At 44.8% G+C, this 15,657-nt stretch overlaps 3 protein-coding genes across 10 annotated transcripts in view; 1 reads left to right on the top strand and 2 right to left on the bottom strand.

Moving 5' to 3' along the window:
* LOC126556322 (ras-related protein Rab6) overlaps positions 1–15,657 on the bottom strand; it is a 467,299-nt gene that overhangs the window by 19,959 nt on the left and 431,683 nt on the right. For 6 of the 8 annotated variants that reach the window (XM_050211571.1, XM_050211574.1, XM_050211572.1 and 3 more), the window contains exons 2-3: positions 5,772–5,859; positions 3,521–3,579 (exon numbers count right to left, since the gene is read on the bottom strand). In XM_050211571.1, the coding sequence (XP_050067528.1) occupies positions 3,521–3,579; positions 5,772–5,841 (129 nt within the window). In that variant the 5' untranslated portion in view covers positions 5,842–5,859. Of the gene's footprint in view, positions 1–3,520; positions 3,580–5,771; positions 5,875–15,657 lie in introns of all 8 variants that reach the window. The other 2 variants (XM_050211568.1, XM_050211575.1) reach the window with 1 other exon arrangement.
* On the top strand, positions 8,746–10,326 carry LOC126556202 (protein FAM8A1). The gene is made up of 3 exons (XM_050211429.1): positions 8,746–9,128; positions 9,197–9,338; positions 9,855–10,326. The coding sequence occupies exons 1-3, from the start codon at positions 8,750–8,752 to the stop codon at positions 10,324–10,326; spliced, it is 993 nt and encodes a 330-aa protein (XP_050067386.1). The 5' UTR covers positions 8,746–8,749.
* Positions 11,482–13,503, bottom strand: LOC126556509 (glutactin-like). The gene is made up of 4 exons (XM_050211771.1): positions 12,541–13,503; positions 12,104–12,478; positions 11,696–12,026; positions 11,482–11,621 (listed from the first exon to the last, which is right to left on the bottom strand). Exons 1-4 carry the CDS (start codon positions 13,501–13,503, stop codon positions 11,482–11,484), a joined length of 1,809 nt encoding a protein of 602 aa, XP_050067728.1.

Here is a 15,657-nt window from a genome sequence, read left to right as displayed (position 1 = left end):
AAATATTAGAACATTTGGCTAAAGAGTAATATAGGCCCTCCAGTTGCACGCAGCAAACTCACATCCAAGCACCACAGTCGTTTGTGAACATGGCTGAGTAGGGCATATTGAAAATATTAAAACTATTGGTCCAAAAAAGTCCAAAAAATCTTATTTTAACTAGTTTCAACAAAGTTTTTGTAATTCAATCATTTTTCTACTCAAATCATGTTTAAATATTAATTTTTTTCCGTATATTGAGCCATTTAAATAAAAAAATATGACTCACTATAGAATTATTTCAATTACAGTATGAACTGTCTCGTTTAAATGATGAAATCAGTTAGTGAAAAGTTTTTATAAATTAGTCTTATACATAAACCAGCTTTTGCGACACTTAACAATAATTTCAAATAACTTTCCTCATTTTAATAAAGATTTATTTAAATAATATTTTTATGTCCTACGCATAATGGTCACAATCTACCGTGATTTTTCACACAAGCTTGCATGAGATGAATCCCGTACAACTTGAGGGCATTTATTACTCTTTAGCCGAACATTTTGATATTTATTGAGACTCTGCCGAGCAATTGAACCTTTGTCTGGATCATTGGGTAATTGATAATGGCCTTCCTTACGAAGATTCCGCATTTCTTAAAATTCTAAAAGCCGTTACTAGTGTTGTGTAAAGTAGCCCTTTTTAAGGCAGGCCCAGACGGAGCATACTTGTAGCCGGGGACTTTTGACAGCCACCGATTCTGCTTTGTTCTTGTATGCTGTCAGCTGCGTCCCCGTACCTATCGTTTGGTGGCACCCTTTCTGAGTTAGCCGTAGCGGCTGCTGTCAAATGATATGCAAATGCCATTACATTGCGCTTAGTTTTGAGGATCGTATCAACTCGATTGTGAGTCATAAAAATTATTTTATTTTGTTAAAATCATTTAATAATTATCGAACAGATTGTACATGAAGCCTTTCGAAGAGGTATTAAATCATTCTTGTTTAGCCAGAAAATAGAATGCAGATGTTGCTAAGCATACAACTATGTCTCGATATACGCGCTACTCGATTTACGCTAATCCGCAGTATAGTTCGCACTGTTCGTAACCAACAGATCGTAGTTATTATGTTACGTGAAGGTATATTTAAAGATTTATAAATATTAACGAGAGAATGTACTACTGTGTCGGAAAAGTAAGGTGACATTGGATGTCAAACTTCGCGCGCCAAAAGAAGCGCCTTGTTTTTATTTTTCTTTTGTCAATATGAATGTTTTTGACAGTTCTGTCACGTTTCAAGTCACAGCATCAACCCGGCTAGGAGTGACAATTTGTTTAAGGAGCTGCGCCAAGTGTTTTTGTCCATATTGACCATGTCCAAGTTTGTGGAGCAGCGCGCATGTATCAAATTTTGTTTGCGCAATCAAATAAAGCCTTCGGGGAAGAATCTATGTCGAAGAAAAATGTGTTACAAATGGTACAATGATTTCAAGAATGGCCGTGAGAAGGTCGAAGACGAGGACCGTCCGGGAAGACCATCCACCTCGACCAACGACGCCCACTTCGCCGAAATCAAGGATTTGGTGGTCAACATCGGTTGGTCGGACGATACAAGACTTTTCGGAACCTCAATCCACTATAATGCACCCTCCCATACGGCCATCATTTTGAGGGAGTTTTTCGCAACAACTGACACCAATATTGTTCCGCAACCGCTGTATTCGCCAGATTTGGCACCAGCCGACTTCTGACTGTTCGAACAAGCTGAAACGGCCGCTTTGGTGACTCCGTTTTGACACTATCGAGGAGATGGAAGCCGCAGCGACCGCGGAACTAAAGGACATCCCAGCATCCGCTTTTTCCAGGAATCGAGGAATGAGAGAAGAGGTCGAAGAGGTGCATTGCATCGGAAGGGGATTACTTCACTTTATTTTTAAAAGTCTCTTTATTTTTCGGGCACAGTAGTATGTCGTTGCAAACTCATTTTACACAGAAATTATTTGAATGCCGCTTGAAGGCATATAGCTTGTACTACCTGTACATGGAATTGCTTGGTGTAGTTGCTTTCTCATCAGCCTCTCTACTATTTATAAAAAAAATACTTGTAATTTGTGTAAAAATGAGTGTTATTTCAACGTTATTCCATAACATTTGTGTCACGACGTAGTTTTTATTTCTACATGCATTGTACTCAACGGAAGTGTTAAACAATCACGAAGTAATTGCAAAATGATCGCTAAGGCCGTGCTATATCACGACTCAGATCAGGATTTAGCCTAAGAGGCACACAAGAGGTCTAGAGATGCGAGGTCTCACGGCAGCTCCGCACTCCCTGAAGACGAAGAACTTGAGGAATGTGAAGAGCTACATCTTGAGGCGAAGAACTATTTCGTGAGGGCGTAAAGCTTAGAGAATTGAGTGACAAAGACGACGACGATTAGTACAAAATGAACTAATGAAAAATATTATTTGAAATAGAAGAGCGCGCTCAGAGCCATCAGTTTGTTAAGGGGAGGTTTCCCGGTAGGTCTCATCCTCACTACCTAACGCTAGACTTTGCCAATCATTTGAAATATCGTCACATAAACGGTGCGTTTATCAATGGAAAGATATTTTTCACCAGTGCAGTCAGCAAGTTATTCTGAGCGTTTCAGACAACAGAAGCTCTGATACTTTGGGTCTAAGTTTTGGAAAGATATAAGCTCTAGATCTACGGGCTTTTGTCATCAATGTCTGTCGCATTATATGGCTGTCCATGTCTGTCCAGAGGCTAACACCTGCAACCCATAAGAGGTAAAGCCTGAAATTATAGGAAGTGTCTAACTATCTCCAAAATCTAGGGTCAGAAACGCAGACGCCCCGAATGTATTTTTTTGAATTTTTGCTTGAAGAAGTACTAATACATTCACCGATAGATAGCTATTCTTGCAGTTTGTAAGGAGAACAGGGTCATTACATACCCTAATTCTATCGGATTTTGTCTTGTAGGAAATTAAACAAAATATTGTTACTAACATTAGAACACTAACAAGCCATTAATCCATGATGAAAAAGCCTTGTAAAACAGCTTCTAACAACCAGAAGAAAAACAAAATTTGAAAAAAAGCCAACCCATCCGATAATTTGACCCAAAAATCACAACCAGCTGCAATTGATGGATGACAAAATGCCATCAAACTTTTTCGAACCGAAAAAAAAACGATGGGAGAAGGGGGTAAAGGTTGCCTGACTAATAACGGGTCAACCCATCGAGAACCGGCGGTCGGTCGGTGACGGTGGTGATTTAGGTTGACCACACAGCCATCACAGCTTCCTGTGAGTTGGACTCTCTCTCTTGCTCGCTCACATTATCTCTGCAGGTTCCGTACGTTAGTCCATGAATCACGATGACGAGTTATCCGATCTTCTGGTAAGCATCAACGTCAAATTCTATTATCCCTGCCCAAACGACCGAGGTCATATCTTTACGCTTTTTTTTCACTCTCTACAACCCAAAGTTCCTATTCTACCCCCCATCACACCTCGGGGGGGCCACTTACCTGGTATGTGTTGTCGAAGCTGTCGTACATAAACCTGGTGATTAGCGATGTTTTGCCCACTGCGTTACGGGAGGGTTGGTAGAAATGGCATGCAACGGATGCATCCAGCAGACCGTGAATATAGCATCATCATCAACATCGTTGGCATCGGTTTGAGGGGGGCGGCATATAACAAGCAGCATAGATCCGTATGCCCGGTGAGAGTCATGAAAAGGAAGAAGAAGAGTACACGTGTGATAATACATACAAAGTAGTAGACAAAGGGGAGAGAGCGAGAAAAACGATCGCAAATACCCATACACAAACACACCAGCATGCACATGTATGTGAAAGAGTCACGGAGAAACCGGGCGGGATGATGTATCGCATAATTTGATTATGCACCCTCCTGGTTCGGGGGACGAGATTTGAGGAAAAGTGAAGTTCCTATTTTCAGGGACAGCAACCCCCAAAACCGAACTCCCAAGCTGGGGGTGATTCGTGGAGTAATTTTTCATTGCGTTTTCGCTTGAAATCCGTTCACGACATGCTAAAAATGTTGTCCAATGTCATTGTGGTTGTTGCTGCTGCTACTTCCAGTCTTTCGCCAATCTACTCACGAAGCGGACAATCGCCCCGCTCCGTCTCACATTCCCTGGAGACGGGACGGGTGGCATGATTCATGCTGTCTGTTTCGTTTTTCTCACCGCTTTCAGAACGTGTACGTGAGCCACCGCAAACCGTAGGACGAGAACATTCTCTCCAGAAAACGGAAGGAACGAAAGCCACACACACGCCCCAAATTCCGTTTTGGAGATACCGCTCGCCGGCACTTGTACATAAATAAGCAGTATGGGCGAAGAAAGAAAGCAAAACGGGATTAAAAGCAGAAGGAAACACAACTTGCAAATAAAGTTGGCCAAAAAAATCGACGGAAAATGGTATAAAATAGTCACTCCAAGCACACCTAGACGTTAAACGCAACCGAACTTCGATTGTTTTTTGGAGGATGCTGGGATTAAGCTCCCCGTATCGAGAAACGTCAAGTCAGATGTTACGGTGATAAGTGAATTAGATTTCGGTGCCGACCTGGGGGTGGTGAGAAGGGCTTCTTTTGTCCGTGAAGAAGAAACACGAACCCGTCCCAAAAGAACAACTTGGAGAAGTTTTTCCTATATAAATATTTTGTTGTTGTTCCTTCATCCGTTTGTGCGTGCTCAGGGTGTTCTCCGACAATGTAAAGCTTTCTTTTTCATCTGCTTTGCAAAAAAAAACCCCCCGACGCACGGTACACGACGGTATGCGTGTGAAACGTGGTGTTCTGATGGTCCAAATGGACACAATGATGAATAATAAATCCATTTCTCAGGACGTGGTGGCTTCTCGTCTGGGAAGCTCGATCCATCCCCCCTGGGCATGCCGCTTTGAACGGGGCTTCACCTTCAGCTGTGTCGGTGAGGTCACGGTTGTATCACAGCTTCCCAATCGCTTTCCAACATGCGCTCGGTGCTGTGCTCGGTTTTCTGGAGCATTTGCTAACTATCAAACACGAAGGTATGGCGCTTTATCTTCCAGATTTCCTTTGGGTTCAATCGGAGGCACACGACCAACTCTTTCACTTGAATAACGCGTGCGAGAAAAATCTTCTGCTAATCTAAATCCCATGCCGGCGGTGGAGCAATGCTTTTGCTGATTGAATAAAGGGTAATTAGCAGAGCTACTCTGAACATGGCTCGGTGGTGGAGGCGACAACGGGACCGATCTCCACATGGCAGGACCAGGGTTCAAATCTCATCCGGACCTGCCATTAGACGACCATCGTTGACCTGATTATAGAAGGTCGTTACGCTAAGAAATAGAAGAAGATTTTGAAGACAAAATTCCAGAGGTTGATCCAAAGAAGGTTGTTATGCCCCAACAAGAAGAAGATTCTGAAGTCTGATTCCAAGAGGCAGGCCTACTCTTCTGATCTGATTTGAAGGTTCGTTTTTATCGTATCGCGCTATTTTGCAGGTATCCGCTCGGTGCTGGGCAGTTGTGACATTTCTCAAGACAGGGGGGAGTTCGGTCCCATTTCTAAGCATGCTTCTGACACGATCATCAAAGGCTCCCATAGGTGAAAAGCTTCATAAGATGAACAGTACAGTGTAGTGGTGTGCTTGGGCGAATAAGTTAACGGATTTTCACCGTTCTCAGGCATACATGCAATGAAAGAAAAATGAGCAAAGAACACGCCGATAGCAGCTCAGCTTCAGAAACTCAAGATACATACCGCTTTGTTCGCCGAGAAAGACGAGCTTAAACTTCCGCAGAGGGTTTCCAAAATCGCCGGATGACGACATCGTGTGACCGGGGCGGGGATGGTAGTTGTTGGTCTGCCTTCGCTACTTTCTTTCCTCGCGGTAAGTTTCACGTTCGGAAGCAACGGTTTTGTTGCTGGCACACACACACACACACGGCACGGGGGAAGGGCGGGGGAGCTTTGCGCACACTACACACCACTAATACCCCACACAACCACGAGACGCACACACTCTCACGCTCTTCTTCACTACAATGCCTGTTGGTTTGGGTGCTTTTCCACCGGGGGAAAAACAACGATCACGTATCACACACACGCACACACACTTTCCACTGGAACTGGAGCACACGATCGACAGGTACTGTGGCGGCTTGCTGGGGAGGCAAGGGAGCGAGGGGAGAACTCGCGAACCGTACCTTTCTTTTACGCTCTCTTCCTTACGTAGCCCAAAAGAGGAAAAACCGTATCATCCGCAAGGGTGTATCAGTGCATCCGGTACGGCTGGGAGGCGAAAATGGCCTGATTCCGTTGAGGAAGTAGAAAAAAAACCTTGGGTCAAGCAAAGGAATGGAAAATGTATACCCGTTCTGGGGTCTTTGTATTCCGCTGGTTTGTTGCGTTGGCTGGTCGTGACGCGTTTCAGCTGACACGACGGAAAGTCACCAGGTCACCGTACTCGGTTGCTCGGTTCGATTGGTGAGCTGGACCGCACCACCGTTTGCTGCCACGCAGATGTGCCAATCGTCCTGGAAGGTTGACCAACCGGACTGGGACTACACGGACACGGATTGAGACGGGTGTAAAACTGACCCACACTAACGCACACACACACACATAAGCACGCACGCACTCCAAACACAGAGGGGATTGCACGACGTTTTCCGGAGTAAAGAAATGCGCTTGGAATGTTTTACCGTTTGCGGCCACGACCGATACGCACAAACACACCCACCCAATCACGCACGAGAAATGACGACGACGACGACGATGACGGCAGAAGCGGATCCACCAAAAAAAAACCCACCGACTCGACGGTACGCCCAGCGGACAGGCCACTAGCAAGCACTCGGTTTCGATTTTCTTTCACGTGCACTTTTGGGCCCGATATTCCCGATAGTTGTTGCGGCAGACGGGCGTCGCTGTGGATCAATACCGATAAACGGGGGCTCAAATTCGTTGTTGCTGCTTCTACTAGTTTTCGCGTATCGGAGAAAACTTGCATTCGCTTTTCGACAAAAATCTGGTGACATTACACTTTTTTGACAGCTTTCTCCAGAGTGTTGACGGTACACACTGGTGGTGCAGTTGCGGTCATTGGAATGACAGTTTGTGCGATAAATTAAATTTATTTCTTTTTTAATAATGAATAAAAAATTGCATTGCATTTATCGGACGGAATATTACAACATTGTAATGAGCCAAAAGTTGGGAGAATTATTTTAAAAGATGAAAAATAAATTGCACAAACTTACACCTCGGCTACACGCTAGCCAAATATAGTGCACAATTCAGGCTGGTGTCATTGCTCGATGGCATATGATTTTATCGTGCGACCAAATTGGTAGGGGTGTCATTGCTCGGAAGATTAATCGTACGACCATTTTCGGTTTGATGATTGAATTTAAACCAAACGAAGAAGGAAAGCCTTTCTTATCGTTTATTTATAGAGGCTTTAAGACTTAGAGACTAAATTCGCCTCCTTGAAGGCTTTCTTTATACAAGTATTCTACAACCAGAGCAGTACCAAGTTTTTGGTTGCAGCAGTGGTAACTATGCCTCGTATCGGCAGTCCGGTTAGTGCACACTAAACTTTGGTGAATCGGGCGAAAGACTACTCACAGACAGGAGTACTAAACTTCATATGTGAAGGTGATCATATAAGACTAAACTTCCACAAGACAGGAGTACTAAACTTCCTATGTGATGGCAATTAGACTGTTTTGCTCAACATAAGAAACCGCTTGCCATTACAGTTGTACCATTTTACTGTTGCTGTAGTTGATTTTTATGAAAAATATCTTTGTTCACAAATAGTCTGTTTATATTTCAATTTGTCATTTCCAGAAAACAGCATTTATACAAGCGAGTTCAATTTGTTGCAAGCCACCGTGAAACAAAATCAATATTTTTTATTTTGTGGCACGATCAAAATTGACATTCAACCTCATCTGTCAAATCCCATACATTTCCCTTGCAACTAGTGGCATGCCATGGAGCAATGACACTAGCCTCAAATGCATGCAAATTGCAGAGATAAATTTTATATTTTATTTATATTTATTTTAAGTATTGTGGCCACCTCCGCCGTATTGCCAACACGACATGAGGTGACTATGTATATAAACAAGTTTATTTGGGCATTTTCTCCCTGTTTTTGCCTTATCTCGGGCATGCTCGGTTGCAGATAAATTTAAAAAGATTTACTTTTTGTTTAAATACACCCTAAAAACAATCGAGAAGTATGGTCGTGTGACATACGTACAAAATTGCTTATCAAAAACATGAAAACTCAAAAAGTTTGTATCCTCCACGTTGTGCACAAAGCAATGCGAACTCATTGTAGACTCTTAAGCAGCGAAAGAGTTCCATGCTTATCGCTACGTGCTGAAAAAGAACTTCTAGTGCGGTTGGAAAGAAAAATTCCAATAAAATTAGCTGGTTTGTATTATATTCAAGTACTTTTAACAATTCAAGAAAAAGGTATTTCAAAGAAAGCATTTAATAGAATTGTGAAATAATTTAAATAATTTAAATATTGTAACTTTTATTCACAAGCCAGTGTCCGCTTTCGTGACCACATTCTATCACGCTGTGCTTGTGTTTTTCTGAGTCAGTTGTTTAGATTTGTGTGCTGGAAAAACATTACCACAATAACAGACACAGCAAACAAAACCGTGATTTTATACAGCCTGAGTTACCTAAGTTAAAGTGCGTGGCCAAATCGCATTATGGGAGAAAATCAAGACACAAAAGACGAGAAGGACAGTCTCGTGCCGGACGGTGTGCCACCGCTGGATCTGACCAAAACAACGAAACAGCTTTATTTCGATCTACTGCGAACATGGGTTTATCATGCGGAGCTGCAATCCCACATGCAGACTCACTTCCCGTATTACTTGATGAGCAACTATCCGCAGCTGTTTCAGCTAAATGCTGGCGGTGGTGTACCATCCGCGTTTCCCAACATGACCGGCATCCCTACGACGGCGGGCGGTAGTAATGTGGCTGGGTTCAATGCTCCCGGTACAGCAACCACGCAACAGGGCCAAAACGCCACCGTCAACCGGGGACGGAACGAAACGATAGATCCTACACGTCCTGATGATGGTAAGAGGAGGTGTACCCCGGTAGTGCTGGGAGTAAAGTAGTTGACTGTTGACATTTTTTTGTTGCAGCTTTCAACCGCCACGGAGGATATGAGTACGTGATTGCTCCGCTCTGGAAGCGATTTGCAGCCGAAGCTATCGATATAGCGATAATATTTCTGCTCAAGATAATGACTACACTGGCCTTTATAGATGCATTCGAAATCGATCTGTAAGTATTACAATTAGAGATAGGAAAAAATTTGGATAAAAGTAGAACTGGCTCTCGGGCGATTCCACAAAAAATTTCCAGTTTCCTCAAAAAATTTCCGAAACTGGTTCCAGGAACCAGTTTCGGCAGGCAATTGGAACCTTCAGATTCCTCGGATTCGACGAAATCGTCGCAACCATCGGAATCGTCGGAATTCCGACAGTTCCTGACAGCTCCGATGATTTTAACGATGATTGAGATAGTTGCTGTCGGTTGCAGACAGTACACCGGATCGTTCGATTTCATTTCTTCGGAATCGGAACTGGAATCCCACGGGCTGGAACCGAACCGAAGCCGTGGTCACACTCCTGTGAAACCATCACTAATTACAATGGAGGACTGACGCACTTTTACCCTAAGCGCGAACGCACGTAGATAAACATCTGGCTATTTTATCGCATCTTTTTATCACAAACACATCACACGGTTTTCCAGTCGAATTTTTAAACACGTTTCCCCTTTTTCTACCCTCTCCAGCTTGTACATGGACCTGGACGCGATCCGTAACTCGTTCGAGGAAGATTATACCGAGCTGCTATCATTCACCTCGGAGCTGATACTGCTCGAGATAGGCATCAAGATAGCGGTATGCATCTACGAAGCGGTATGGACCGCCCACGTCCAAGTCATACCGGGCAGCGCAACGCCCGGCAAGATGTTGATGGGCTTGCGGATCGTTTACGCAGAAACGGTAACGGTACTGGAACCGCAACCACAGCCCGGCTTACTTAGCAATCAGGTGCCGCTGCGTGCGCTCCTGTACCCGGGCACTACACCAAGCTTTACGCGTGCGTTTGCCCGTGCAGCCGTGAAGAACGTGGTTATCGCATTTCTCTTTCCCATGTGTTTGCTGTTGCTGTGCTTCCGGCAAAACCGTTCCATCTACGACATCATGACGAAGACGGTCGTGGTAGAGGACAATCCAAATCCGGTGTTAAGACGGCGCTAAAATACGTGGGCGCACTCTGGAAAGGTTAAAGGCTGTGGAAGGTTGACCCAGTACCAAAAGAGTAAAGCTAGTATGCGGGAAGGCTTCTGGAAGAGGTTTTTGTTTTAAAAAAAAATGTTTTCGAGCGTCAGCAGCTCCCTTCGTTAGGATAAGATCACGCTTTCAGTTAACCAAATACAAAACCCGGTATGGTGAAGAGTTACGCTGATTCCTATCAATGTAATAAAATATGCAAAATAGACAAAATCGGTACCGTTTAAAAAATGGTTTGCAAAGGCACGACATATTCAAGGTTTAAACCTCTCTCTTTCTCTCTCTGTCTTGTTGGGCTACTCACTATAGAAGTCCACAATAATTGCCTGATCCCCATAACAAGTCCCAGTCATCGTATCCTGCCGGTCTTCACCACCGTCAGCTTGTTCGTTTTGCGTTGCAACTCAGCAAACTCGTGATTCATCCTTCCCCTCCACACTCCATGCTCGAACACACCGCCAAAGATGGTGAGGAGGACCATAGAGGACCACCAGGCGAACAAGTGTGCGATTTATATCAAATTTCGTGCGGTCTCGAAGTTCTCAGCAGACGGTGAAGGCTATTCTATGCACGATTCCGCTGAACAATGCGTCTCCGGATTTCGCTGCTGATGTTGTCATCCAAAATTATGATTTTCCCAAGATAGCAGAACTCCTCTACCACCTCGAGGTTATCGCTGCCATCTAATACAATGTTTCCCATCCGGGCCCTATCACGGCCTTATGTTCTGTTGTCAGTGATGTAGCAATACCGCACTGATATGAGTATGGATCCGAGTCCTCTTGAAGGACATCACAGGCTCCATACTCTACTTCGATTCAATAAGTCCACGGCTTACAGAACGGTAATATATACTCCTTGGGAACATGGCTCATATGGCTGAATTGAGCGGAGGGGGATAACTAGCGTCCATGTTAATGGCTGTCCTAGCTTTTCACGGGACTCTACCTAGCTGGAAAGCATAGGCTCTACGAGGAGGCTCGACGTTGGAGGAGAGTCTTTGCAAGTCACCGCTAGAAAATAATTAAACGCAACGAACAGTCTTCAATAAGAATCGGACCAATCGATTCAAAGTTTTAACCTATTTCATACTTTATTTTTTGTTCCCCAATTCCCGATTATCTACTTATCTACTGGAGTTTTGTTACCCTTCTTCTTCTTCTCAATCTCGGACGGATTTTTGATCGCGACGGTAAATTCTTCCCTGAAGTCCTGTGCAACGGTAAACTGTTTGTTAATCTTGAGATAGGGTCCGAGCACATCTGAAAGCGAAATAGGAAAATTTGAGAGCAAAATTAGCACGTGTGAAGCGGGTGGTACAGAAACTACGCATTACTATTCATCGGTGGCCAGGTAGGCACATCATCCGCTTCCGGCTTGCCATGGATGGCAAACGATGTCCACAGGTCAACCATACGCTTCGCAACGGACGTATCTTGCTCGTTCAGGTTAGCCGCCGTCGGTGGGTACGGGAAGAGATACATCAGATCGTTCGAGTGGTGTACGCCGCCATCGAATGGTATGGCCGAAGTGTCACCGCCATACCCGAAACGCGTGTGTTCGCCAGCGTAGTCGAAGCTGTACAGGTACGTCTGGTCGGGCAGATACATCGCATTATTCTGCGCCATCTTTAACACGGGTCCTTTAAGCAAAACATCGGCTGTGTGCTGAAGACAAGTGTGCAAGTAAGTAGTATCACATTAGTACGTGTTAAGAGCTTGTACACTAACCCATATTCACTTACATCACAGAAGCCTGCCAGAAGTTTTCTTAAATCACCGGAAGCAAGTTGTTCATGTGTGAAGAACTGGGCCATTGCAAGCGTCCGAATAGTGCAGGACGGATCATCAACTCCCAGCACCTGGTTCACCTCGTCCACCATCCGATGTATGGTAATGTGCGGATCACCGATCAGTTTCTTAAACAGAAGAATGTTAAACACCTCCAAAAATGCAAACGTTCCATCGTGCCGTGTGACACCGGTGAGCAGGGGCATATTTTTCCTTCCACCTCCTTTGCGCATGATGAAGTAGGGATTTTCCGGAAACAGTCCATTCGGATCGTTAAAAACCATACGGGCACCGCCGATCGTATCCGTACCGTTTGGAGTTCGCAGACGCTATAGCCAAAGAACGAACGGCGGTTAACGACTCGTCAAGAATTCATCTTCACCCTACTTACATAGTGTTGTGTGAAAGCTTTCATCAGGCTGAAAATGTCCAGCTGCATCAGGAACCGTTCGACGTCCTCCAGCGGTGCTTTACGATCGAAACCAGCGAACCCGGCTATATCGCGACAGTTACGCTCCGGACTGCGATCCCACACCCACGAACCGTGACAGTTGCCCGATTGCAGTATTAACCGCTTGAATAATTTCTCCGTGTCCACCAGCGGGCTGTATGTCATGCTCGAAACCATTGCTGCACCGGACGACTGTGCCATCGCAGTTACCTGCTGTGGATCACCTCCGAAATGGCTAATATACTTCTGGACCCACTCGAACGCCATCACCACATCCATAACGCCCGCATTGCCCGGGATTTGTTTCGTGTTGGAGCACAAAAATCCTAGCACTCCGAGCCGATACTGAGGCACCACCAGCACCACATCCTTCTCCATGATGTAATTCGGGGGATAGTGGTAAATCGCTCCATCATAAAACCCACCACCATGCACATACACAATGACCGGTTTGCGGCCACTAAGGTCTTTCGTGAATACGTTGAGATTGATACAATCTTCCAGATTTTCTGCCCGTTGTTCCTCCGTCAGCAGCTTCATGCGCTTGTACACCGGTGAGCCTAGCTTCGGTTCGGACACATCCATTACACCGTCCCACGGTTGCACCGGAACCGGGGGCTTAAAACGACGCTCACCCATCGCGGGTTCGGCGTAACGTACGTTTAAAAACTGATAAATGTTCACACCCGTCCAGGCCCCACGTGTCGTGGAACCTTTCAGTTTTCCCAGCCCCGGAAGCTCCACGATCGGATGATCCGTTGGCTTATCGGTGGTTCCTTCCATCGTAGAAAGCTTCCTCGTGCAACCGAACACGCGCAACAGTCCATCACCACGGCCGGAGGCGGTGAATAACTTCCGACGGTGACCCGGGAGAAGCAGCAGTGTTCTGCTGATGGTAGCCATTGGAAAACTGACCGGACGGTACGGTTACGAGACTGGTGTTACCTACCTTCCTAGCAGGTGTCTGTCCACTGTCTAGAGGCCGTTTTTTTACTTTTGCGCTAGCAAAATATTTTTGCGAATCTGCACGCTTAAGACGATTAGCGCAGTGCAAGATAAGCCGTTCGGGTTGGAGTTTTCGCCACACTTGGTCCATTATTTTTTGCTCGTGCTGCACGCATGCGGTAACTTTTTTTTTATTGTTGCTAGCTGTTGCACATTTTATGGAAGGTTTGATAAAAGGATATCACACCCATGCGTACCTATAGTATGGGAACGCTCAATAAAAGGTTTACCAGCGTGCTTGGCAGTTTCCTTGTGGTTAGAAAGAAACGACAGAAATGAGCAGTTAATAAACTGTAAACTATTCAACGCTTAGCGAACGTGTTTTCAATTTTAAATAAATGCTGTAATGGTTATATGCGATAAGTGTGTCTTTTAATTGCATACCATTAGGCGCTTGAGTATAACGGTCGGAAAATGGAAGTTTAAAATGTCTGTTCAACTGTGTAATAGTGTTGGGAAATATGTTAAAAAACATGAACAGTATGCGCCTTAAGGCTAAACACCAGGACTTAACAAATAAATACTAAAACACACAACACAAACCGTCGAAAGACAAACAAAAAAGGCATAAAAGTCCAAATACCATTGTAAGCGCTGCATTTTCTCGGATCAGACATTCAAAAAGAATCTGGAAGAAGTCCAGACTGTACCAGTATGTTCGACAGTGGAACGTACTAGACAACATAATAAAATTATCTAATCTGATAACGGATCGATACAATCGGTCAAATCAGATTATGTGTCTTCAATGCTTTTTTGTGCACTTCCCCGTATGTAGAAGAAATTTCAGACACAGTCGTTCAAGCACTGATAAATTCAGGGAGTAGACTTGGGGCGGCAAATCAAAGAAGAAGCAAACTGAGCGGATGCTCGGGGTGTCGAGCTTTCTTGGGGCTACGACAGAGTTTGATCTCCTGAAATTGGCCATTGGAATATTTAAAGAGCGCCGGATATCATAAGGATAGGATCTGTTGTATAAATGGCAGAGGCATCGCGAATCCCTGGTCACGCTCTGTAAATCGACATGGGTCCCACTGGCTTTACCACACACGATCAAAGGTCACGTGTTTTTAAATAACATCAATATGTCTTATTTCTCTCGCTCTCTCTTTTCTCTCTCTCTCTCTTTCTCTCTCTTTTCTGCCTGCTCACGATACAGAAAGTCGTCCGGTCGACAATAATTCCCGACTCCTGGCACAGCTTCCCACGCATGTTGAGGTATGGAGTGTGAAGGAGAAGGATGAATCAGCTTGCTGAACTGTACGGCGAACTGGACATCCAGACGGTGGCGAAGGTCCCCAGAACCTCACCAAAAAGGTCCTGGGGGGTCTCACCAAAAAGTTATTTGTCAACGACCCTCAGTCCAGCACGAGTCAGGAAGCACAGTCGGCTGGATCAGGTGAATCGAGACCTTTCGGAGTTCGGGTAACTACAGCAGGATCACCGGGTGAACAAGTGTGCAATAAATCTCACATTTCGTGCGGTCTCGGTCTTCTGGATTTCAGCGAACCGTTAAAGCCATAGTATGCACGATTCCTCGAGTTTTAGTATGCACAATGGGTCTCCGAATTTCGCTGCTGACATTGTTGTCCGAAGCGACGATTGTGCCAAGATTGCAAAACTCTTCTACCCGTCAACTACTACGGCGCTTCCCAACCGGACTCTGTCATGGGCTGATCCTCCGGCAAACAGGTATTTCGTCTTCGTTGCATTGATCATCAATCCAATGCTTGATGCTTCACGTTTGAGTAGGACGCACCATCTCTGTCGTCTTGCCGTTGATGTCCAAGTCATCCGCACCTCCGATATCACCTTCCAAAGCGATATTGAAGAGTAGGCAGGAGTATCCGTCCCCGTGCCTCGGACTTATGTGTGATTCGAATGATTCTGACAACATATTAGATATTCTCACCTTGCACTGCATCTTTAAAGCGGTTCAAGATGTCCTACAGCAATCTGAAGATATAATAATGAAATGAGCTGCTTCATTTCAGTTCTAGTTGATCGAAATCGAAGATATCGTGTTGATGAAGATAATAGAAAAAAATTAAA

This window comes from Anopheles maculipalpis, chromosome 2RL (assembly GCF_943734695.1).
Source record: "Anopheles maculipalpis chromosome 2RL, idAnoMacuDA_375_x, whole genome shotgun sequence".
Taxonomy (NCBI): Eukaryota; Metazoa; Arthropoda; class Insecta; order Diptera; family Culicidae; genus Anopheles; species Anopheles maculipalpis.
This window is presented reverse-complemented; position numbering and strand designations above follow the sequence as displayed.